At 27.6% G+C, this 26,403-nt stretch overlaps 2 protein-coding genes across 9 annotated transcripts in view; one reads left to right on the top strand and one right to left on the bottom strand.

The window, feature by feature from the left end:
• LOC114122057 (general transcriptional corepressor trfA-like) overlaps positions 1–26,403 on the top strand; it is a 40,117-nt gene that overhangs the window by 10,022 nt on the left and 3,692 nt on the right. For 5 of the 7 annotated variants that reach the window (XM_050207215.1, XM_050207229.1, XM_050207220.1 and 2 more), the window contains exons 3-7: positions 17,761–18,818; positions 18,900–19,160; positions 19,254–19,403; positions 21,055–21,276; positions 22,430–22,511. In XM_050207215.1, coding sequence (XP_050063172.1) covers positions 17,761–18,818; positions 18,900–19,160; positions 19,254–19,403; positions 21,055–21,276; positions 22,430–22,511 — 1,773 coding nt within the window. Of the gene's footprint in view, positions 1–12,945; positions 13,557–17,760; positions 18,819–18,899; positions 19,161–19,253; positions 19,404–21,054; positions 21,277–22,429; positions 22,512–26,403 lie in introns of those variants that run through there. The other 2 variants (XM_050207236.1, XM_050207225.1) reach the window with 2 other exon arrangements.
• LOC126552524 (uncharacterized) lies at positions 4,787–10,631 on the bottom strand. 2 transcript variants are annotated; one of them, XM_050207242.1, is made up of 4 exons: positions 10,363–10,631; positions 10,081–10,137; positions 9,649–9,705; positions 4,787–4,941 (listed from the first exon to the last, which is right to left on the bottom strand). In XM_050207242.1, exons 1-4 carry the CDS (start codon positions 10,433–10,435, stop codon positions 4,811–4,813), a joined length of 318 nt encoding a protein of 105 aa, XP_050063199.1. In that variant the 5' UTR covers positions 10,436–10,631; the 3' UTR covers positions 4,787–4,810. The 2 variants fall into 2 exon arrangements, with proteins under 2 accessions (XP_050063199.1, XP_050063203.1); XM_050207246.1 differs by lacking the exon at positions 10,081–10,137.

Raw genomic sequence — 26,403 nt, 5'->3', positions numbered from 1 at the left:
AGAATAATACAAATTATAACTACAACAAGTAAGTTAGTACAAGTATTTTTAACAAGTTAAAAATAAAATTTAAGTACGGTAAAAACAGAATAAACATTTACGGGATGGTTAGGTGATGAATATTGACCCCTTAACTTTACGGACTACTTTAAGTATCAACAGTCCCATAATTATGACTATGCAATGCAAAGTTACGGGAATTCTCTTATGTGTCACCTAAAATCATTTAAGTGTTACTTAAAATGACTATGCATTCGGCCCTATAAAATATCCAAATTTTTACTTGATATTTGTTTTGAATCATAGTCTTGTCCAGATCTCCATAGCTGTGGAGGCAAATTGTAAAATTTTAGTTTTTATATACTACATTTATACTACATCTATATACTTGCCTATAATATTTGTGACTCTTTTCTCATATTATTTACTATTATTAATATAAACACTTGTAATTTTTTATGTAAATATGTAAAATTTAGAAAATCCCTATTATTGACTAAAAAATATGTCAATTATATCAAGTTAAATGAATGCTAGTACATACAGCAAACCATTTATGTTATTTGAAACTGAAATAAGATACCTACTAATCTATTAAAATTGAATAGGCGTGAACAAAATACAATTCAATTATTATTATTAAAAATGATTTAAATTGGAAAAATGTTTATGTTATTACAAATAGGTTATTGATAAAAAAGTGTAAAAATAACAAATAATAAAATACAATACATTTTAAAATTCTTTTAGATTCTGAATGAAGTGATGAATGTATTGATTTTACAAAGATGAATGTTTTTTTTTCGTGTGTGTGTATGCATAGCAGAACTTGTGGAAATAATGCTTCAATTTCAAATTTTGGGGGTAGTTTCCGATGGTAAAGTGAATATCCTTGGTGCATTGTAGAGGTCAAAAGTAAACATTTTCCAACAGTTTTCAAAAAAATCGAGAAAAACGAAAAAAGGAATTTTTACACCAAACCAGTTTTCGACCAAACAAATTTATATTTATTATTATACTTAAAATTTTCACCTCATATTTGTATTATTAATACATGGCTAAATTTTCATAATATTTTGGCTTTTTTTGAACTATTTATATCCCAATTTATATACAGCTGAAATTTTCGATTTTTCTGAGAATTTTTTTTTTGAAGTGTCGATAAAAAAATTTTGGTTGCCCAAAAAACTTGAAAATTTAATAAGATGTTAAATATGAGTTGTTCTTATTATTGTAGTTAAAAATTAATAAATAACAAAGAGTATCTACATTACATGCAGATTGCAGATACATCGGAACATGTATAATATACCTATCTTGTTATAGCAATCGGTTGCTTTATAAACAATCCTAACTAACCATCTTGCCTGGTAACATTCTTGGTGTCACAAAAATTAACAAAATGACCCCCAGTCATAAGACATATACATGTCAAAACATTTTACAAGCGTTTATAGTTCAAATTTTTATGAAATATATCTAAATTGCGAAAATTTACAAATAATTTTGTAGCTGAAAAATCATAAAAATTTTTGTATTTATATGTAAGGTTAAAAAAATTTAACACTAAGTTTTTCATAAGTTTTTCTTCAAATAGCTGCAGAGAAAACTCGAAACATTATTATAGGAACAATTTTATGTGAGTTTGAATTTTAAATTTTTATGAAATCGCGTAACGATAACAATTGATCCTCAAACGATTTTAAATATTTGTTATTAATTTTTATACAAAAAGTATATGTCGTAGATTCTTGAAAATTTCACCAGTTACTAAGATAAGAGCCCAACTTAGGGGGGGGGGGCTAAGAGGGCTGCAGCCCCGGGCCCCCATACTATTATAATTTATGTTGATAATTTAGAATTTAGATAATAATTAATTTTAGAAAATTTGACCCGGGCCCCAAAATTCCTAAGTTGGGCTCTGAGTCTAAGATTGGCATTTTCTTTACATGATTTAATTTCGCTTATTTTAATTCTATTTATAGGCATTTGAAATATTCGTTTTTGTATAGTATTTTTTATAATTTTTGATAAAAAAATGTTGGCTGAGTCAAAATACTTAAAAAATGTAATACGAAACTCCTCATAAGTTGGTCTTATAGTGATTCAAAAATTATAAAAAGTCATATGCACAATTTTTTTTATTAACATTTGAAGTTTAAATATTGACAAAAATTCGTCAAAATCATGAATATTTGCAAATTATTTTGTAAGTGTAATCCATAAAATTTTTTGTATAAGTAGCTAAGAGTTGAAAATTGAATACAAGTTTTTCCATAAGTTTGGCTTACAATAATTATAAAAGAACTTAAATATTGGTGTATTCATGCCATTTATAGACATAAATCAACTTTTTTACCAACCACTCTAAATTATATCATAGCCCATAGGCTGACAAATCATTTCCGTTCAGAATCTTTTTTCGTATACAATGATACTTATCATTGGATTCAAATTTAATACATCCATTATAGTGACTTACTATAATACGGGAGTTTGTAATTTGCACCAAATTAAAGATATGTAATTTGCACCACCCTCAGTTAATCGAAAATAGAATTTGTAATTTGCACCAAAATGATTATTTGTTCGATTATCGAGTATTCGATTTTGAAATTTTTGATTATTCCTCAGTATCTTCGTAAACGTCGAGACTAGATGAACACGAATGACAATAATAATTTTTCGAGATTTTTCGCCTTATCTGGTAATTACATATAATTTTTTTCATATTCATAATAATATGACTTCAATTTTACATATATATTTTTTTTAATTGACCAACTTTTTTATATCCGAAATTATACGATTTTATAATATAAACTTATCATAACAATTATATGTGCATAACCTTAGCTATTTTATAAATAAAACTAAGCTAAATTTATACTAGGATATAAAAACTATAACAGCCCAGACTTTGCCCCATCGGACAATCACTTGTTTACCAACCTAAAGAAGCAGGGAGGGAAAAGGCTGAATTCAGACGAAGAAGTAGCGATGGAGTACTTGGACGGAGGGTACTATAACGCTGGCGTACAAACGCTTCCAGATCGACTACAAAAATGTCTCAATATAAACAGCGATTATGTCGAAAAATAGTGTATGAGTAGTATAATATGACCATGTAAAATTTTTTTTAATAAAGCACTTTTTCGATTTTTTATATTAATGGAGACCTGGCTTACTTTTGGGACAAGCCTCGTACTATCAAAAAAATTATCGATTTTAATTTTGGTGCAAATTACAATTTCTATTTCTTACTACCTGAGGATGGTGCAAATTACAAACGCATTTTAAAAAAATGGTGCAAATTACACATGTTGTAAATATTTTGAGTAAATGTTGGTGCAAATTGACTACAGCCCTATATACAGCAGAGCGTTATTAATTTGACCACTCTTTTATTTTACAATTCCATACGCCTATCTACTGGTTTTAATATTTTAAAAGTTTCAATCACGTCATCAATATCAATATTGTAGATAAATTTCTGTACAATACTTACAGCTAACAATGCTTCCAAACGGTCTTGAAACATTGACCTTCTAAGTTTTGTTTCGACGAAAATAAATTTAGAAAAATGGCTCTCACATAATCAACTTGTAACTGTGATAGTTGCTAATTCTTTTACAATTTAATATATATTTTTAAATACGGTATCTCTTCTAGAATCAGCCAACCACTTTATCCAATCTTCACATTATTGTTTAATATTTTAATATAAACGACTGATGGTAAAACCCTCCAATAGGTCGCTGGAGAGGCAGCTGACTATCCTGCCACCCCCGTAAACACGTCTATGTTTTGAATCAACAATTGTGCTGCAATTTAATGTAATCGTTTGAATCCTAGGTTACCTTTTAAACAGAACAAGAAACAGCGCTAGGATGTACGTAGTTGTAGTAGCTAGTAGGTACTTTAAGTTAATTGCTGATTTGTCAAGGAAGTTTTCTTAATCCTTAAACTGAATTGCGCTGTGGTATTAAAATATATTTCGTCACTCTGTTTAAAATTTTAAATTCTTAATGCACAAACGTATTACAGAAAACCGTGTAGCCGTATACGGTATACACTATACCATCGTTCGCATTAAAGCTAACAGTACTAAAGCTTGCAGATTTACACATTACACGATGCTAGTTTACTAGTTTAATAGCGCGCTAGTTTGCTAGTAAGGTTGAAATATTTCAACTTAACTCGCAAACTAGTTTACTAGAACACTCAATTAGACAATGATTTTTTTACTATCAGATAGTGAATTAGCTTACTAGTCGCTAGTAAACTAGTATCACAGAATAGATATCGTATTGCTACGTTTAATCCAAAATCCAATTGTTTTAGGACAGTCATTAATTCAGAGCGTACGAGACTCAATAGTAACATGATCATAGATTTATCGTGTCACTCAATACGTAGTATTAATATAAGGGTTTTATCGTTTCTGCCGTTTTAATATCAATTCCACTAGCTATCGATTCCGCCAAATACTTGTTTATGTTGATTCCGGCGACTGTTTATTAAACAATAACAGTATATGCCTATACAGTACTTATTCAGTTTACTATAATTTTATTTCATTTTTTTTTTTAAATAAAAATGATTCAAATATTGTCATCAACTACTAAAAATATAACACAGTTAGGTATACATACATATTATTATATTATGGCAAAAAAAGGTATTAAATACAATGTAAAATTTGTTAAAATAACAAAAGTGTTATTCAAATACTTTGTTAAGCCCGGTCCACACTAGAACGAATATTATTGCTATGCACGTGTTCTCATGTGTTATGCGTGTACAATATTCAAATGTTTGGCAACGTTATCTTTCGTGTAGATGTGATCGACCAGTTTATAAGGTAGAAAATATTTTGTGTTGAACGAACACTGTTGTTGAACAATTCTAAGCACAGTAGCAATATGTAGTTCATCGAGTCTGTAAACATTAGGTTAATTATCATTTTAGTTTGTAGTTGATTTATTTTTTAAATTAGTGATTTGATGCTAGTTTTACATAAGTAAGTCTATTATTTTTTTTTATTTGAATAATCGTTCGGTTGAGTAAATAGTCAGCAGAATCAATATGTAAAAATATTTGACTGAGTTAATATGAAGCATAATCGTTAGATTTCTTACTGGTAAAAAGGTCATTTCTGCAGGATTGAAATACGCCTCATCAATCAATGGGCGAATGTAAGTTTCTACACAGTAAAAAGCAGATACATGTGTAAGTTCCTACACGGTAAAAAAAGGTACACGTGTGTATAAGTTCCTACACTACATATATTATAAGTTACCAATCTAATATCAGTTATATAATACTGTCATACATTTTAATCCTTTATTCTATATAATATATTATTTATAAGCTTTCTATCTAGTTTATTAAATTTAATTATTTTAAAAATAATAATTGTAATATAATAATAATTCATAATTGTAAAAAAAATATAAGTAATGAATTATATGTAATATTTAATAATTTACCTAATAAATATTATTAATATTATTTTTTTTTACAATTATAAATTATTAAATTTAATAAATTAGATTGATAACTTAGGATATACTATAATTGATAAATTGGGTCCCAAATGACTTTATCTCGGTAAATTGGGTCCCGGAAAAAAAAAGGTTGTACCTAGGTATGTTGAGTCCCGGCTATAAAAAGGTAATAGGTAAGTTGGGTCCCGGCTATAAATCATTGGCGCAATTATGTATTATGTTTAAAGTATTAAAAACTTAAAACTTAATATTTCTTATTTATGTAATTTACTTTAGAATAATTCTGTTACAATAATACGTCATATTGCATACAGTGGTACACCGCCTGGACACCAATTAATTCTACGCATGATGTTAATGTATGTATAGACAGGTATTCTTATAGCGGATTTTATTATACTGGCCGTAGCCACTTTTCTCCAAAAATGAGATACCGCAATGTCGTAACTTTGATTAAACCTAATTAAAATATGTATACGAGTGTATACAAGTGTTAGTATTATTCGTCTGTCTTTTTTTGTATCAGTTAGTAGTTTATATTATAAAAACCATATATATTTTAATTTATATATTTTTTTCCGGGACTCTACTTATCTAATACTTTTTTTTATCCGGGACTCAATTTACCTACAACCTTTTTTTTCGGGACCCAATTTACCAATCCCGGTAGGAATTAACATACGTAGGTACCTTTTTTTTCATGTAGGAATTAACGTATGTAATTGTCTACCTGTTACTTTCATGTAGTAAATTACGATTCCCTCAATCAATTAAGTTACCAGTTGACTGGCAGTTGATATTTAAATTAAGTAGTATTTCAAACTTTGTCCAGTGATTAATAAGAGTTCAAACCATAAATATAGTATTTTAAGGGGATTGGTGATGGTGATTGCCTGTCCTTATCTAACACATGCGCAACATGTGATAAGAATTCTAAAAACAAATCTGCATTAATTGTCGTCAAGTCTACTTAGAACGGTTAGTTTTTATTTTTGATATTATCTCCCAAAATCCTAAAATCATAATATTACGAACGAGTAATTAAAAAATCGTCATAATATTTCAATTGTTTAAAAAGTTTTTTAATATAAAAAATGTGGACTGGCCGTTCTCAAGTAGACTTGACGGAAAATTTAAAACTGTTTTCAGAACTCTTATAACTTTACTGTATCAATCGGTACGTTGGACAAAAACCACGTCTGCATTATTTTGTTGCGCGTTAGATAAAGACAGGAAATGGCCGTCACCAATCTTAATCCTTAATGATAAATAGTTAACATTATATTATTATAATAATTTAAAATTTAATAAACACAAATATTCAACAACTATATTTGACATTTTTATATTTAAATTTCACATAATAATAATAATTTCATCATCAATGACATGGGCCACGGACATTATCTGTTTTATCGGGCAGTCTAACCTCTAGCACCATGCATATAAACACGTAAAAATAAAAAAAAATTATTTACTTTAATTTATTTTTAAATCCTAAATTAGGTAGAATGATAACACAGTCAATAAATGGACTGTGGACATGGTGTTTTTACTCTTTTTTCTCTTATCGTATGACGTCAGACGTATTGCATACATTATCTAATTATTAAATTAAAATGTATATTTTAGCACATAATACAATAATTATTAAATAATATCTACCATAGTATAGAATAAATGTTAATAATTAATTAATAACGATTGAATTAATTATTAGGTTGTATACTTTATTTTAGTACAATGAACTTACACAAACTATTATTTTATTTTAATTTATTTACTAATTAATTTTAAACAAATTAAATAAGGATTTCATTAAAAATAATACTTGTCGGGCCTTGGAGATATGTGATCAGAAAAATCCAAACATTATCTATCTAACTTTTAAGCGGCTATTTTAAAATGTATGTTAGTTATTGTGATTTGTCATTTTCGTAAATGAAACAGTTCAAATACATTATACAATGGTCCAGGAGACTGCAGTGGCCCTCATATTACCTCATATAGTGCTTGTAAGATATCAAGATCATTTTCAGAAAACGAATTGATATATCATTAGTTAATAAATCTAAAAGAGGTAAATAAAAATTAATCTTAAAGAAATGTTGAACATCTGTATAAACTGGTTGTTTGTTACCTCCACCATGCTTATTTGGAACTTTGGACATTCGTGGAATTTGTGGAGGATCTAATTTGTTTTCATCACAAACATTTTTTGTTAGGATCCATAAATCATTAAATTTTGAATCACATCTATAACTTTTTATAGACTCAATTGTATAGTTAGCCATATTTTTAACAGTAGCATAATTACTTTTAGGTGACTGCAAGTATAAATTTAATGCATTAGTCATGCCTAAAATTTCTCGTAAAACATGAAGACGAAAAATAAACTCAAAGTTTTTAATAGACCGTAAAAGTGATGCTGCATCAGAACCAGAATGTGTATCTGTACTCTCTATTTCAGAAAGAGTTTGAAATACAGTCTTAAGATTTTCAAGAACAGATCTAATAGCTTCAATCCTACAGTTCCAACGAGTATCACTCAATGATTTTAATGTTTTTTTGTTTACCTTTATTAAATCTTCTTGTACTTTTCCATATTCTGTGTTTGATTCTTCTTGTACTCTTTTAAACACAGCATATCTTTTTGAAGATGCCTTTATAAAATTATGAAGAGTTGACAATGTTCCAAAAGTATTTCTGACCATTGATACAGACTTAGCTAAATCAACCAAACATAAGTTGAGAATATGTGCATAACAATGTACATATAGTGCCAGTGGGTTATCCTTTTTTATTCTGCTTTGTACACCACTGTAGGATCCTCTCATTGCAGCAGCCCCATCATAGCACTGACCTCTCATATAATTTATATCTAATCCATGAGAATTTAAGATGTCTTTAATGAGATTTGTCAAAGTTAACCCATCAGAAGTATCCGTTTTATAAAATCCTAAAAATACTTCATGTGGGTAAAAATTTTGATCAACGTATCGAATATAAATATAAACTTGCTCATGATAACTCAAATCTTGTGTTTCATCCACCAAAATGCTATGACAATTGTTAGTTTGAATATCGTTTACAATGGTTTTATTAATGTTATTTGCCATATATTTTAAAAATAAATTTTGATACTCAGGACTTGTATATGAAAATGACATCTCTTTTTCTATAAAATATTTTTGAATAACTTCATTATCATTTGATCTCAATTTTAATAATTCAAGAAAATTTCCACAATTTGTTGACGTTTCAATTTCATTATGCCCTCTGAATGCTATACCTTGTCTTGCGCAAAATAAGAGAGTTTCTAATAGACATTTAATATATTTCCGGTTTTGAGTTACAGTAGTTTTATGTGCTGAATTCATTTCTGAAATAACAGTACCCTTTTTTTTAGAAACCTTATGACTTGATAATTTGCATGTAGATTCTTTGTGTGCAATAGATTGTTGATGCTGAGTAAATTTCATTATTCCTTTCTTCCAATTTTTAAAACCATCAATAGTGAAAGACTTTTCAACATTACAAGAAGGAAATACTCTGCAGTTAAAACAAAAGGCCGCTTGTAAAAGCTCACTGAATTCAATCCATGGGAATTGGCTATACCATTCGGTTCTAAACGATCTACCATTTACTCGAATTAATTTAGCATTCATTGGTTGGTAAGGTCCATGATTTTCAATAAACAATGTATATGCCGACGTCTTACTTGCTGGATCACGCACTGATACATTTGTGCCTACACAATTACCATCTATACAAAATGTCATATTAAAGGCATTATATTTCTTATAATACTAAAATTTAAAATTTAAAAAAAATAAAATTGAGGAATTTCTTGTTTTGCTCTAATAAAATAACACCTTAAGTTATTGAGGTTTGTAATATATAATATAATTTAAAGGTATTTTTTTTTTAAGTATTAGTTAATCTACTTAATCTATTTATGTAATTCTTTTTTTTTTAACTTTAAACTTAAATCTTAAGAAATAACAAACATGAAATACCCAGCATTACAAAATAATACTGAAGTATATGCTGGTCAAATTTAATATAATATACTAATTCTTTATAATAATTAATATCAGTTAATATTAATTAATACAATTATATAATTAATAAATACCAAAATTGAAATTGTTTTTCTCCGAATCCACCAAATCTGCTGACGATTTTTTCTCTTCTAAAAAAATAAAATTATCATTACCTAATTAATTTAACAAATTTAAAATTTTGTAATATATTCAAATTTTGAAAAAATGTTATTATAATTACATTCAGATAAAATAGCAAGTACGAATTACTGAGTTTTGTAGTGAATAATATAATGTAAAAATATTTTTTTTTAAGTATTAGTTAATCTACTTAATCTATTTATGTAATTAATTTTTTTTTTTAACTTTAAACTTAAATCTTAAGAAATAACAAACATGAAATACCTAGCATTACAAAATAAGGCTGAAGTATATGCTGGTCAAATTTAATATAATATACTAATTCTTTATAATAATTAATATCAGTTAATATTAATTAATACAATTATATAATTAATAAATACCAAAATTGAAATTGTTTTTCTCCGAATCCACCAAATCTGCTGACGATTTTTTCTCTTCTAAAAAAATAAAATTATCATTACCTAATTAATTTAACAAATTTAAAATTTTGTAATATATTCAAATTTTGAAAAAATGTTATGATTTCATTCAGATTTGTAGTGAATAATATAAATTTAAAAATATTTTTAAGTATTAGTTAATCTATATTTAATTTTTTTTTACTTAATAAATGTATTTTTCAATAATTAATAATAATTTAAGAAAATGAGTTATTTACTTACCTTTAGTATTCCCATTATCAAATTTCGTTCTTTTTTCAAAATAATTGTACAAAGTTTTTCTTTTTTCACTCATAATGAACGTAAAATGTAAAATTGTTGTTAACAATAGGTATAACCGTTGTAACGTCGCGCGTCAGTGTGACAGAATTATTAAATTTGTAGTAAAGTACTAAAGTATTATTTTTGGACATGATTATGTGATTATTGAGTTGTTATTATTAATAGTAATATAATTTGATTGTAGTCAGTTTATAACTGGTACCATGGGCATTTACACTTATAAATGGTAAAAATAAACACGATAATAATTTTAGACCGCATTGTGCTATTGTGGTAATAACCCGCTATCGCCATGCCTTCACTGTCATCTCTCTGCAATTCCTCGTATTACGATATGAAGGCGCTCGGTTTATATTGATACTATTAATAAATAATAAACTGAGGCACTCAAAAAGTCAAAACGATAAATCTTTTATTATTAATTATTATACAATCCATTATGCTGTTTAATTTTTCTATGACAATATAGAAATTGAATTATAAGTTATAACTTTTAAAGGGGGGCAAAACGATACTATTGCCCCCTCAATAAAATATCTGGAGGGGCAGTTGCCCCCTCTTGCCCCCCCAGATTACGCCTATGCGAGGAGAGCATGCTATATGGTGCATTATTGTCACTATAGTCATGGATATTCGATGCAATTATAAAAAATTTTTTGTGTTAACTGTGATGTGCAGTAGACATAAATAATAGGTAATATAATTGGAAATAATTTTAGTACAATAAACTATATTAATGTACACTAAGTACTAATTTATTCTATTGTTCATAGATTGAAGAATTATTAGTTATTATTTATTACCATCTGTAAATTGGTGTTTCTAATAGCTTAGCTGCTTAACAAAAAAAAAGTTGCTGCTTATTTGTTTCATAATTTCGTAGATCTCATTACAAGACACAACTATACTTCAGTATAAATTAAAAATATGGTGTATAAGTAAATACAAACAATACGTTAATATCTATCTATATCTGTTTTTTATTTACATCTAAATTCAGTTATTTAGTTATAGTTAATACCATGAAGATTAGAGGTAAGGAGACCAAACTCTGTATACAAAAATTTATGACATGACAAAAATCGTACGGTTATTCTGCCACCAGGAGCGCGTCGTTCGATTAAAGGCTAGGTTTTACCACATACCTATTATACGTACTTTTCTATAAATGTACGTTCTTTTAATTTTTTGAATTCAAATGAAATATAAATTATGATTTATGATAACCTAACTTACGCCTCTAATCGAACGACGCGCTTCTGGTGGCAAAATAACCGTGCGACTTTTATCTGGCAATTTTATAAACGGGCGGCTATAGAAGTTTGTTCTCCTTAACGTCATGGTAAATACTTAGCTCAAATGTTTAAGATGACCTTATAAATAATGCAAATTACAAATGATCGCTGACTATTTTATATAATAATATCTAGTTAGTAGTTTATATTAAAACTCAAAAGCATGTTTTAAAAATTCGTTGGTCTAAACCACTGAAATTTTCTGCCGGGATAATGAGGTATATCAATGATGGTGTAAATGTAGGTAGTGGCGAATTTAGGTATGTGGTGGCTCAAAGGCTGAATGCATTGTGGGGTGTCCCTGGGCTATAGCCCTCCCCTAAATCCGGCTCTGAATGCATGTGCGTTTTTTTCACTCTGGTGTTAAGGCAAAGGAGGAGTTTTTAGATTTTTATTGTTTGGGTTTTCCCATATTATTGATACTTTATAAATCATTATTCATTGCTTTTAAAAGCTAAATTATAGGTATTTAAAGTACATTTTAAAAATTTATTGACTTGAATTATTGTAATGAATTTAAATTTTAAATCAGCTATACTGTATAATGACGATGAAAATATGAAATTAGAAACGCAATCAAGTCGATCATACAAATTTAATAAGTAAACAATAATTTGGTTAATTTAAAGTTAGAAAATTCGTTGAAAATATTATCATGGATTCGTGAGTTCTATTAAAAAACAAGTGAAGAATTGACTTTTGCCGACTAAAACAAGTAGCTTAAACAATCACGCCTGTCTGTAAATCATTGTTCTATAAAGTTCGATGAAAAAAATCAATAGAACAACAGACTATCATCCAATGACGGCGCTAGGCCTGAGCAATAAATAGTAACCGCGAATCCGCGACAAGCGTGTGATTTTTCGGGGCATACGCATTTTAACTAAACTCATTCGTCGTTCGATTTCAGTATTCGGCATTTTACATTCCTCTCATCTTTTGCCGTCTCACGGCATCGTAAATTCGCAACGTCGCTGCAGCTCGTTATACGTCCAACGTGACAAGCCGTTCGCTCTCCGGATTGGTCGGCTGTCGACACGCCAAGGTCGTGCGCGTTTGCCAACATGTTCACTCGTCGAACAGTCGGGCGTAACGTAACGATTGCAGAGTGTCGTACGCATCGAGCAAACGACGTTTGCCGCCCAGCGACGACCTCCGACCGGTCACGACGGTTCAAGTGCGGCAACGCCGCACATAACAGACTAGCTCGCTGATAAGCGCACTGTGATTGTGTGTTTCCCATTGGCCCCGTTTGTCGTTTACTTCACTCGTTCGCTGTCCACTGTCTTTTAAACACGTTATTTACCACAGAAACGGTGCACAGGCCGCAGTGCCCGATTCTGGTGTCCGACGTCTGGCGTTTTATAAGTTTAGTTGCGGGATTTGCGATACCGTCGACGATATATTCGACACCCAATACGTTAGGATTTGAAAGAAATTTCCGTCAACGCCGTTTCGCCATTCGTCCGTGCCCAGTGGAATGCGGGAACGTTCAATGTATTAGACAAAACTCGAACAACGATCGACGCGTCTACTCCTCCTTGCTGCCGGTTACTCGGTCGTTTAATAACGGTATAGATCGATTGCGACGGCGTCTCGTCTGCAGACCTTCCGGCCGCTGCGATATCCGCGTCGGATGCGCTAGTATTGTCTCTATATGTAATTCGTCTCTATCGTCGATCGTCGTCGAACACCGGTCGTTACCAGTGATCTACACGTTTAATGCACTTACTGTTTTGCCTAAGATGCCCGGTGAGACAACTAATGACATTTCGGAACAGCAGGTTTCCACTGTCAAAGAGCATTTGCCGAAACAGTCGAAATCCGACTTGTCTAATAGTAAGTCTATACTGATTGTTGTTTTATTGTTTAATCGTTCATAATCTGACCTAGGCACTTGTCAGATATATATCATAATATAACATGTATATATCGATGGACAGAAAATCAGATGGACAGTTAGTGTATGTGTGTGAGAGGTAGGGATGTACACGGTCACAGTACTGCACCGTATCATATCGAAACATTTGCATAAAATACCATACAAGTATTATTAGTTTCTTATAAACTACAATGGATCAAAGATGGTTAAACTATGTTTACACGAATACTGAATAAATTTAGACTTGTATTGATTGTTTAACATCACATTGTTATTGAACGGATATTAGAATAAAAATGTCTTAAATTTTATTTTTATTGGTAGTGTTACATTAAAAACTTATTTGCGTATATTTTGATATTTGTTTACACTTTTAAAACGTTTCTACGATTAGTAGTTACCTAGTTTAAATAACTAACTAATTCTATACTACCTATGTTATAGAATAATATTTCCTAATCATAGTTGATATTATTAAGATAAAGTAATAGTAGGTATATCACAATGTTTTAGATACCTATGTATTATTAAACGAATACCTACTTATTTTTTTTGAATCTCTAATAACTAATAAGCTAAAAGTATGTTTTCTCTTTAGCGTACAAACATAGTGTCATACTTATTGTTTCTAGATACATGCATTTTACATATGATCATTTTTCTACTTATACTTAATGCAGTACATGCGTCCAGATGCACTACTAGTTTGGACACTTCAAGGAAAACATACCTTTATATATTTTTAGGCAACTCTAAAATATACTTGTTTAATATTATACTCTTTAGTCCAAAAAGCCTTTTACTTATCATATGTATATAGATCTTACTTATTTATAATAGGTATTAAATAATAGGTACCAATATGTAAAATATTATTTATTAAATTAGTCAGTTAGACGTTAATTATCATAAAATATATGTACCTAATAATTAAAAATTATTTATTTTTATTTGTTTTTTATAGGTATAATTTAACTGTTTCTAAGTTCAATGTATTATTATGTTTGTATACAAATCGATTTGTTAGATATTTTATATTGTCCGGATATTTATATCTATTAAGTACATGGTGGGCTTCAATTTAGACTTGACAATCATCATTTTAGAATAAATGTGTTTACACCCATAGTTGGTAACTGATATCACAACCAACATTGATAAAACATAATTAAAACTTACTATTAAATATATTTTGTTAGTTTGAAATGGCTAATCAATCAAAGTATTTGTAGATTGTAGACAGTATGTGAATATATCCCGATTGAAATATTTTCAGCTTCTTTCAATAATTTGTCTTCTGCAGATAGCTGTTACATTTATTTTGAAATAATTCCAGATAATGATATTATCTAAAATTTAATAAAACAATTTCATCGACTTTCATTTTATCATAAATTGTTTCAGTAAAATACTGGGTGGTTTTATTACAATCATTTTTTACTAAAAATATTCTTTATTTTACTACTGGAATGGTAATTTCATGATTAATACACATCTCGATTATTTGTCTGTACATTTCTTCATGTACTCTTCATAACTGTTTATTATTTTGATGATTGTTGATTTAAAATTTCTAACTAACTCTATAGCTGATAATAATTGGATTAACTTTAAATTAGAATGCTTAGCTCATTTTCTGAGATATGTGTGAAATAGGCTCTATTGTAAAGAGAGCGAAAACAAAATTAAAAGTTTTAATTTTACTTAAGAGTTCAAGACTTTTAACTCTGTACTCAGAAAAATTAGTACTACCTATTACAACATTTTTTAAAATCTTTTAATAAATTGTTGTAGTTGATTTAATTTAATCCTTCATTTTTTTTTTAAAATTTACTTCTTTCTTTTGTTTTAATAATTTTTTTGAGTAGCCGCTTGCATTATTAGCTCGATTATTAGGCTTTAATGACATGATTTTGAAGCTTAAATTAGTTAAGGTTAAGTTAAAGCAAAATTTCAATTGAATAATTATTAATTGTTATCATCATATTTACTATATCTACTTAGTATCTACCTGTGTTAATACTTAAAACGAATCCCGGACGAAAAGTCCGGGGACAAAAAGTCCGGAATGAAAAAAGTTGGACTAAAAATCCGGGTTCATTTTTTGATTGCCGGACAAAAAGTCCGAGTACATTTTTACTGTCGGACAAAAAGTCCGAAAATATAAAATTGTCTATAATGTCTATATGTATTATATAAATGTAATATTATATTATATAGTCAGTTCATATATAATTAATATTTATTTTAAAAATGTAATTGTTGTACCTACTTTTATTATATTATTGTATTTTTTTTTATATTTTATTACTTCTTATTATTTCTTACACCTAAAATATAACGGAAATCCACTGTACACTGAAAGAAATTCATATATGAAAACAAAAAAAAATAGTTTCGTAGGTAGGTAGATACGAATATGGCTATATCTATCTTATGTTTATCGCGGCAGTATGTCTACAGTTTATCTACCATAAAATTTAAGATTATATCTACATACTACAATAAGTAATGACGATAATCAATGTTATTACCACGATCTCATCGATATAATCGATTTCATGAGGAACGTAGCGGGCTTGAATTATAAATTGAATTTGTCACTTAGTCAGTGTATCCCGAGACGCTAAAATAGCATTACATGATATGGAACCCCCAAGAAAAAAAAAAACATAGATCAGAAAAAAATGTAAAATTACAATATTTATGTACGATGTTTGTTAATAACGAGTTAACAATACCAGAATTCTTAAATAGAATTGGTCATTGCTTAAGAAAACGAAATGTAGAATAAATTATTATTGTTATTACAAATGTAGATTAGATTTTTTAAAACGTATAACTTTTTTTTTAAATATTATTATTGTATAGGCAAACGTAATGTATATAATATTAAATATAATATTTAAATAATTTTTTCTGTGTCGGTAATCGTAGAAATAATAAAATATAAAAAATAATTTTAATATTTTTGTTATTTTGTATTTTTGGACTTTTTGTCTGACAGTAAAAATGTACTCGGACTTTTTGTCCGGCAATCAAAAAATGAATCCGGACTTTTTGTCCAACTTTTTTCATACTGGACTTTTTGTCCCCGGACTTTTTGACCGTTTACCACTTAAAACTTATATACACTTAGCACAAAAAATATGAATAGGTACTGGTGAATAACATATTACCATAATATGAAATACTTTATTCAACCTATTAAACTTAATTTTCTATACTATAGCTTTATTTTTCTAACTAACATGTTACCAAAGAATGTTTATGTGTAACAAACTACAGTCGACTCTCGATAACTCGAAATTCAATGGGGAAAAAAAATTCGACTTCCCAATAATTTCAAGTTATCAAAAACTTTTAAAAAGTATGTTTTTATTTTTAAATAATTTTTTCATTAAAGAAATAATAATAATAAAAAAAGTGTTTTCTTACATTCTCATTTTTCTGACTAGACATTGTTGAACCCATTTTAATAAACAGAATTTTCTCCTAGTTTCATTTTTTTCCAAGTTTTCCATGCCCATGCTTACAACATTATTTATATGCTGTACATAAATGACCTTACCATCAAAATTTTGATTTAGTAATCTATTTAAGTAGGTATTATATTCAAAATAACACTGGCCCTAATAATATGACTGTATCTTGTAGAAAACCAAAAATAGAATTTTTTTTAATAAAACCTTTATCTATTCTAACAACTTGTAATGTGATCTATTAAAAAAGTATGGTTGGTTTTAAATGTTTAAATAATTCTAAAGGAACTCCTTACTACACTATTTAAGATTTTTAATTATTTTTTTTATGATCAAAAGAATCAACAATTTTTTTTGAGTAAATGAATGTATCAAGGTTTAATTATCCAGCGTCTGGAAGTAGTCACCAACCACACATTCGTTTGACCGCAATTCTAATTTTGTTAACAATAATTTAAATTAACAAAAAATATTATTAACTGTTAGATATTAATATAGGTATTCTCTTATAATATAAGATTTCATAAGCCAGTTATCATATAAGTTACTTATTGAACTACAAATTCTATTGTTATTTGTTATATATATGTTATAAATTAGATAATGGAGTGATAAATGAACAAATTTTACATTTTGATTTAACATAGTTTATTAAATTAATTTATTATGTATTTTTCAGATGAACTTCTTGGTGATGTTCCTACTGAATCAACATCTAATCCACCAATAAATGAGCTAACAAATGGTTTAAAGCGATCTTTGCCAGATGGAGTAGACAATGATCGAGACAGTGATATGAAAAAAAAAATCAGGCTAGTTGATACAAGCGAAGATGAACTTGAAGTTACTAGCAAAGATGATAGCGGAAAAGATGATAGTGAAAAAGATCATATTGAAATGTTGATACAAAGAGTTGATCAAATTACTGAATCTCTAGAAACTACAATAGGTATAGAATCGAATATTTCCGATGATACACATAATCTTAACTGTGAAACAAATCTATCCTTAAAAATGGTTAACCATAATGGTAACAGTGGTCTTGATGATAAACCTTGTATGGAGGATTCTTCTGATAAAAATACTTTATGCACAGATGTAAGTAAGGATATTGAGGATAAACCAACTGATACAAGCAATATTAATAATAATTGTAAATTTATTGGAAACAGTGAAGAAACTGAAAAAAATGGTAAAAATAAATTAGTTGAGAAGGATATAATTACTAGTAATGGTATTTCTGATTTGAATAGATCGTCCTCATCAGATAATTTAGTTATTGATGAAAATGATGATCATGAAAATGTAAATTGTGTTGTTAATGATTCTCCGATAGCAGAAAAAATATCTACAACAGTTAATGATTCAACTGTAACAGAACATAATTTAAATAATTCACATTCTAAGATATCTAATATTAAAAACATTGTGTACAGTAAAACAAATGGTGTAGAACTTGTGCCAGTTATAGAAAATAGTATACAAAGTGCAATAAAAGGCACGGAAGAAACTAAAACTATAGAAAGTGATGATAGTACTGAGTTTGATGTTCCTACTAATTGTAACAATCAAGATTTTGAAGTTATTGATTCTGATTCCAGTTCTAATATTTCATTATCTGATTTAACTGATTTACCTGATAATATCAATAATATTATTCAAGGAGTACGTCAGATGTCCAAAGAAAGTTTTCCACACTTATTACAATTGTTTAGTACTAAAGAATTGACTTATGATGTAAGACGATTTCCACACTTTTTAATTTCAATTATATATTATATTAACTAATACTTTTAATTTTGTGTTATTATTATTTAGCAATTTGACAGCTTATGTACACAGAAAATTATTGAAATGATGACAGAAAGATTATATTGGGGTAAAGATCGTGCAGAACTACAGTTGTTGAAGGAGAGAGAAAAACATTGGCGGTCAAAATATATTTCCCTGAATAGACAAGTTAAAGAGATCAAGACTATAATAAATCTTCATAAACTAGACCTAAAAACCAATGAACATGCTAAACCACATATAATTACAAGAACGGTTGGTTTGCAAGCAGTATTATTTCCAAAAAAGGCAAATGTTAAATAAACCTATCAAAAATATATTTTTGAATTATTATAATTTGAGTTTATAAGTTATTAAAATATATTGAATTTATTTTTATAGGAAGGTAGCGTGAAGTTACCAAAATCAGCGATTCCTATGTCAAAACCTGAAGATAATCCAGTAAATATTATTAGCGATGATGAAGATGATGTTATAATAGAATCTGCTAAACCATCAACTTCAAAAACTGAAAATTCGACTCCGAAAAAGGTAATTTAGTTAATATATATATATAATATATTATATAGTAAATATTATCTTATGCAATTTGTTATTGGAAATATTTTAAGCATACAACTAATTAGCTAAAACAATTATTGGTTACTGGTTTCAAAAAATTTTCTAATGTATTGGTAGAGGTTTTAAGCTCTCATTTTTTTTTTTTTTAATGCTATTTTGAAAATAAGTATAATTTATAATTTTGTATGCATCATAAAACACTTTCAAAACTTCATAAATCTAGTTTGACTTGTATAGACGAGAGTATAGAACAGGATTCTCAACAGTTATGCCGCGGCACATTGATGTGCCATAAGGCCTCTATAGGTGTACTACAAAATTTCACGATTATTAATAAACATTTACGTACAATTTTGGTAATTGGTTAAAATATAATAATATTATTATTTTTTCTATCCTAAATAAATACACCCTTTAAAATTGTTTGCTAGTAATATACTGATATAGTGATATACAACTACTTTGGTATTAATAATTAATATGATGAAAGCCTACTATAAGAAAAATATGTATATATATATAAGTCAGTGATAGTGTGCCACGACTAAGTATGGGTTAGGATTTGTTTACCGCGAAATAAAAAGGTTGGGAAACGCTGGTATAGAATAATACATAACAAAAGTTAATTAATAACTTGGTTATTTTTTCTCATTATATCTAAATTTTATAGTTTCACTTTCACATAGTGATGGGTTGAACTGTTCGAATCTCGAACCGAACCAAACCGAACCCTTGATGTTCGGTTCGGTTTGAAATTCGAACTCGGCATAAAAAAAATTTGAATCAAACTATCAAACATCTTTTACTGTTCGAAAATCGAACTTGAAAATATTTATCGAACCAGACTTACTGGCCATGATAGTTCGAAAACCAAATATTTGTACAATCCTTCAAAAGTTATTTAGAAATGATTAGACTATTGGCGATAGAAAGTGCTAATCTGTAGCGGGCGTGTTCTCTAAAGCCAGACAAATAGTTACTAAGAGGAGACAGAGACTCAGTCTTATTACAGTAGAACAATTAGTATTTCTACATGATAATTTATAATTTTTAATTAGGTAATGATAATATTTTATACAACTATATTTTAAAAATAAATTATTAATAATTAATTATTAAATTTTTATTATTTATTGTGTAGGTATCTACTTGTATAAATAATAATAATAATAATAATAAATTATCTAAGATTTAAATGTATTATAAATAATACAATTACTTAGACTTAAAAGTTAAAATGTAGAATAGGTAATACAAAAACTTAAAATACAATAGTAATTATTAATAATTATGGTTGATTTAGTTGTTAGGTAAATACAATGTACATGATAAAAAATATTGAGTTCGAGTTCGACTTAAAATCATAATAGATTTGGTTCGGTTTGGTTCAGTAGAAAATATGAAGATTCGGTTCAGTTCGAGTTCGAAAAAATAATTTAAAGTTCGGTTCGATTTAAAATACAGGGTTCAACCCATCACTAGTTTCACATAATAACAAATAACTGAAAAAGACCGCTGGAAATTCTACCAGCTGAGCTCCTGAGCTCATTTTTAATATACATTTTTTAATTTTATAATATATCCTATTTTTATTTATTATTTTTGTTATTTTTGTTTATAGCAAATATATCCTTCTATTAATAAATCCAAATCGCCTGTTGTATCTCCTCCAAAAACTGTTCCTATTGTTCCTGCTGCAAAGTCTTCGGATCTCACCAACGACACTCTGACAATAGATCTAACAGGAAGTGATGATATAACTGATGCATCAAATGTGGAGGAACCAATATCACCTTTTAAAGTTCTCCATCGCCAGAGTCCAGGGATTCTACCAGCTCAAGTGGTAACTAATTTAATATTAAATATTTATATGATTTTTAGCATTTAAATTTAAAATAATATGACTTTGTTTTAATTTAAATGACTAATTTTTAATAATTCATCAAAAGCATGTTTAGAATTTATATTTAAATAATTTATCTAGTGATAAAAAATAAACATTTCTTAAAATTTTCTTACATAAAATAATTTGCGTCATTATTTAACTTTTAAATCATTGAATTTTTATTGAACATTGTTATATCATATAATAGCTAATATAACATCTTAACTTATAAATTATAATAACATAATATCATATCATATTATCATTATCATTACTATACTATCATACTATGAAAATTTTTAGAAGATATAAACTTTTCATTGCAGAATAGTAATCTGTCAAAATCTATTACATATGTAGAAGTACCTAATCATCCAATATCTTCCTCAAGTTTTATAATTGGAATAACTTCAGTAAGTTAATAATATATATATATATATATATATATATATATATTATATATATATATATACATATACTATTATAAAGCTGAAGAGGTTTTTTTGGGTTGAATGCAATGATCTCAGGAACTACTGGTTCGATTTGAAAAATTCTTTTTGTGTTGGATAGTCCATTTGTTGAGAAAGGCTTTAGGCTATATAACATAATTCTGTGACCAATAGGAGCAAAGTATCAGTGAAAATGTTGTAAAAATGGGGAAATGAATAATAATAATTGGTAGTAACCCATAGTTCCCATTTATTTATAATTTTGTAAATAAATAATTACTTAAAAAAAAAAAAAAATTTATTATTGCTCGCGCCACTGGGCTAAGCTTATTTATATTATGTGATATAAATTATTTATATTGTGTAACCTAACCAAACTGGTCATTTTACAGAAAGTCCTTTGACATATATTTTATCCTATTTATGTACCAGAAACAGGTATAAATTATTAGGTACCTAATTACTCTTTCAATTATATACCAGTATACTACAATCCCCACACAATTACAATAACTTAGTTATTTTTTATTTGACTACAAAAAGATTAATTAGAAATAATTCATATGGCAAAACAAAGTTTGCCAGGTCAGTTAGTATATAATATATAAGTGTGTGTTCATATTTTTTTATTCTTTAATAATAAGAATTCATATTCATTGCAGGGTACTTCTAATCGAACAGCTGTATCAAATAAAGATACCATAAGTCCAAAACCTACAAATCTTAAGCCATATATACTTGAAGGTAAGTTTTTAAATTTTAACTTGACTATTAATATTTATTATATATAATATTGATATTGATTATTTTAATTATTAATACATGACATATAGTTGTTTCTATCGGGTTATACCATGAATCAATTTAAATTGTTTAAATTAGATTATTAGAATTATTTTTAAGAAAAACATTACAGATTATAGGATATTTGTAAATGGATTTATATTTAACAGCTATGATCAGAGATTATAACAGTTAGTGATAACACTGATAACAAAATTTTCATTTGTTGGGTATAGTCAGTGGCGTATTTAAGGTTTTTCTTTCCCAATTCGCCGTCTCCTTCCATTATTCCTAAAATTATTTATAAAACACATTTAAGTACACAATTTGTTATATTATAATATTATATAATAAAAGATACATTATTAATGAACATTAAATTAATTACATTTAATATTTTTCTTGCAATTTACAAATTAATTATATCTAAAACTTTCTTCTACCTAACCTAACCTAACCTACTAGTTTGTACTATGTTATGTATGTATATAATATAGTAGATAGTATATGTAGATGGCTGCTTAATTTTGAGCAAACAATAAATTAGTTAAATTTGATTTCATCAAATGAAAAATATTTTTTGTAATTTTGTAAAAAAAAAAAAAATCGTTAAAATTTGCCACCCTCCAAGGTCGGCAGCTCCTAGGCCCGGGCCTATAGAGCCTGTGCCTAAATATGCCTTTGGATATAGTCAGCCTTCAAGAACTAAAAATAAATTCTTTTCAAGTATTTTTATTGTCTGCTTTTTTTAAATCAGTTTTTGACAATAATTTAGCTACAATAACTAAAGTGAACCATAATATTTTTATAATTAAAGTTATAAAAAAATATTAAATACATTTTGTATTTTATATTGAACTTTGATTTTTCTAAACTAATTTTACCAAATATAAATATTTTATTGTCTTGCTCTAACACCTTCTAAAATAAAATAAATATTGCAGTTTCGATGATCTACTTTATGCAATTTTTGTTTTGTATTTTTATATTTTTAAAATTAAATACATTATATTACATATTTTTATATAATATTATACTTATATGTTGTACTTATACATACAGTATATTAGTTTTATTTTTAATTATTGAAACAAATTCATGTAAATTGTATAATTTTTTTTATTGTTTGATTATCCTCAAAAATCTATTATCTGTACTTCTTCTTGGTCCTAATTAATACGAATAATCTATACTTCTGTATAGAAATTTAAGATTGATTTTATAATGTTATTTTTTATTTTGTTATATTTACTAATATCGATGGTTAGGAGATAAGCGACATTAGGGTCTAAGTGACATTTTTGTTATTATTGGTTGGAGGAGATTTAGATGTAACATAATGTATCACTGGTACATCAGTATAACCATTTTCTAATGAGTTATCGAATTGGTAAATTTAGGATACAAACAGCCGTTTTAATATGTAAATTCTAAAACACGAGTCTAAACAACATTTTTGGAGTCCAAAGGCCAATAGCATAAAATATATGAGAACCAAATGACATGAAATTATATTATTATATATTTTATCAGATAACCTCTCCACTTCAATTGAAAGTAAAAGTACAACAGAATGGTTATTACGAAATTTAAATTATGAATCAGATACGGTCTACTTCTTCAAAAACTCAAAATTCATTTGATTATGATTTTGATAACATTGTTGATCGAGTTTCAATTAAAAAATCAATGAACTTTATTCCTTCGAATATAGAGAATCAAAACACACCGAATAATGTAGAAGAAGTGCTTGAAGTGGTGGTTGAGGGTCTTCGGCCTAAACGAAAAAATCACCATACGTATAATAACTAAAATAGAGAAATCCAAAGGTGTTGGAAAAAAACTTCAATCAAATCCGTGTGCTAACAAAAAATGTTAAAATAAGTATATTGAGAAATTTAGTGAAGTAGAAAGACAAATTATTTTTTCGGAATTTTGAAAACTAGCTGACCCAGTAAGATAAAAAGATTATTTATTATTATTAAACTGTGTCAAAGAAATTCCTATTCAAAATAAAACGAGTTATTGAAAGCTCCAAAAGAAAAGTTACTAAAGAATATTCATTGCTATTTGAAAAGAGCAGAAAAAAAGTATGCCTTTAGTATGTTTACTTTAAACATTACTTTACAGTATAGTATACTTTACAGTATGTACTTTAAATATTATAAAAAATTTTTTAACTATACAATTGTGAATTGATAATACACTGTCGACCACAATTTCAAAAATTGACCAGCGTTGCAAACATTCACTGAAACATACCAGCAGTCAAGTCACATTATTGCTGTGCATTGTCTAACAAAAAATATTTACCAGCTAAAATGGGAAATCTGTCAAGATTGTATGAAGTTTACAAGTGTTACTGTGCTCAAAATAAAATGGAAATCGTAAGAACTAGCTTATTTCGGAAAATTTTAAAACAAAATACAATATTGGTTTTCATAGTCCTAAAAAGATAAGTGCCGATTTTGTTTAAAGTACAAGAATATTGAAAATATATGAGAATTAACTAAAGATGAATATAAATTTTAAAAAAATCACAAAGAAGAAAAAAATGAAGTTAAAGATATGTTTCTATTTGATCAACAAATATCAAAAGCTAATGGAAACTTTATTTATGTAAGTTTTGACCTTTAAAAAGTGTTGAATACTCCACAAGGACAAAATATGAATTTATATACAGCCGTAAGTATAGTATGTTCAATTTAATCATCCAAGAATCTGGTTCACAGAATGCATTAAGATATATATAGGGCCAGACTACTGGAGCATGCGATTGCAATGAAATTGATACTTGTGTGTATAAATATCTATTGGACTTAGATCAGGGATTCCCAACCTTTTTGATGCTACGGACCACTTGTAGAACTTACAATATGTTACGGACCACCTCAATTGTATTCTTTATTTTTCTTCTATATAAGAATCAATTTCTTTTTACACATTTTAGAATTTAGATTATGAATAAATAAAAAATAATGTTCCTTATAGCTTAATAATATTAATAATTGATCATTTTTTATTTAAGTTTAAAATATAATTAAAAATTTAACACAAATTACTATTTTAAAAAAGTGTACATCTGCCGATACAAACAAGATAAAATTATCGGTTGAAATAATAACATGTTAAATTTCACTGTATAATATAAATTATATAAATTATGTATATATAACGACGTACTTTACACTATTCAGTATTTGTGTTATGCCTCAAAGAAAAATGAAATATTAAAAATATTTTTAAATTTTATAAGTATGACTCGCTGTCTGCGAGTCGCGGACTATAGGTTGGGAACCTATGACTTAAATGAAAAACATATTTATAAATCGGTTTCTATTTTTTTTTTTTTTTGCAATTCGTATAGTTAACAAAATAAAAACCATGCTATTTTATACATTCTACAAAATTTAAATTCATTGAAGAAGTTAAAATTATTTTTCTCTTATCCTATCATACCTACATGCCAGTAAACTCAATTCACGCTACCATTGAGCGTTTTGTCAAAAATAAAACCATTTGGGCACCAAGTGAGTGGTCCACTTTCACTACAAATGCACAAATTAAGCCATTGCCTATAGTATTAATGTTAAAAATCTACAATATTCGGATTTTATTAATTGGAAAAAATTAGCAGATCAATTGTTTAATAAGATATTGAAAGCCACAGATGAAGAAGTAGTCCTAATTACTAAAGTTAAGAAGATGCCACACCTGTAGTACCTATGTGTTGTCTCCGTCTTACAAATGTAAAAAATTGTAAAAACTGCTTTACACGGTCAAGAACCAAGAAGGCTTCAGTCATAACTAAGAAATAAAATTTTCACCACATAATATACAGGAGAACTTTAAC

This window comes from Aphis gossypii, chromosome 1 (genome assembly GCF_020184175.1).
Source record: "Aphis gossypii isolate Hap1 chromosome 1, ASM2018417v2, whole genome shotgun sequence".
In the NCBI taxonomy this organism is placed as follows: Eukaryota; Metazoa; Arthropoda; class Insecta; order Hemiptera; family Aphididae; genus Aphis; species Aphis gossypii.
This window is presented reverse-complemented; position numbering and strand designations above follow the sequence as displayed.

Excerpts from the sequence above, each read along its gene's own strand:
- LOC126552524 (XM_050207242.1), bottom strand. The coding sequence starts at position 10,435 with ATGAGTGAAAAAAGAAAAACTTTGTACAATTATTTTGAAAAAAGAACG. Across the intron at positions 10,138-10,362 it reads TGATAATGGGAATACTAAAG|AAGAGAAAAAATCGTCAGCA; the intron begins GTAAGTAAATAA and ends TTATTTTTTTAG. Across the intron at positions 4,942-9,648 it reads GAAAAACAATTTCAATTTTG|ACTCGATGAACTACATATTG; the intron begins GTATTTATTAAT and ends TAATGTTTACAG.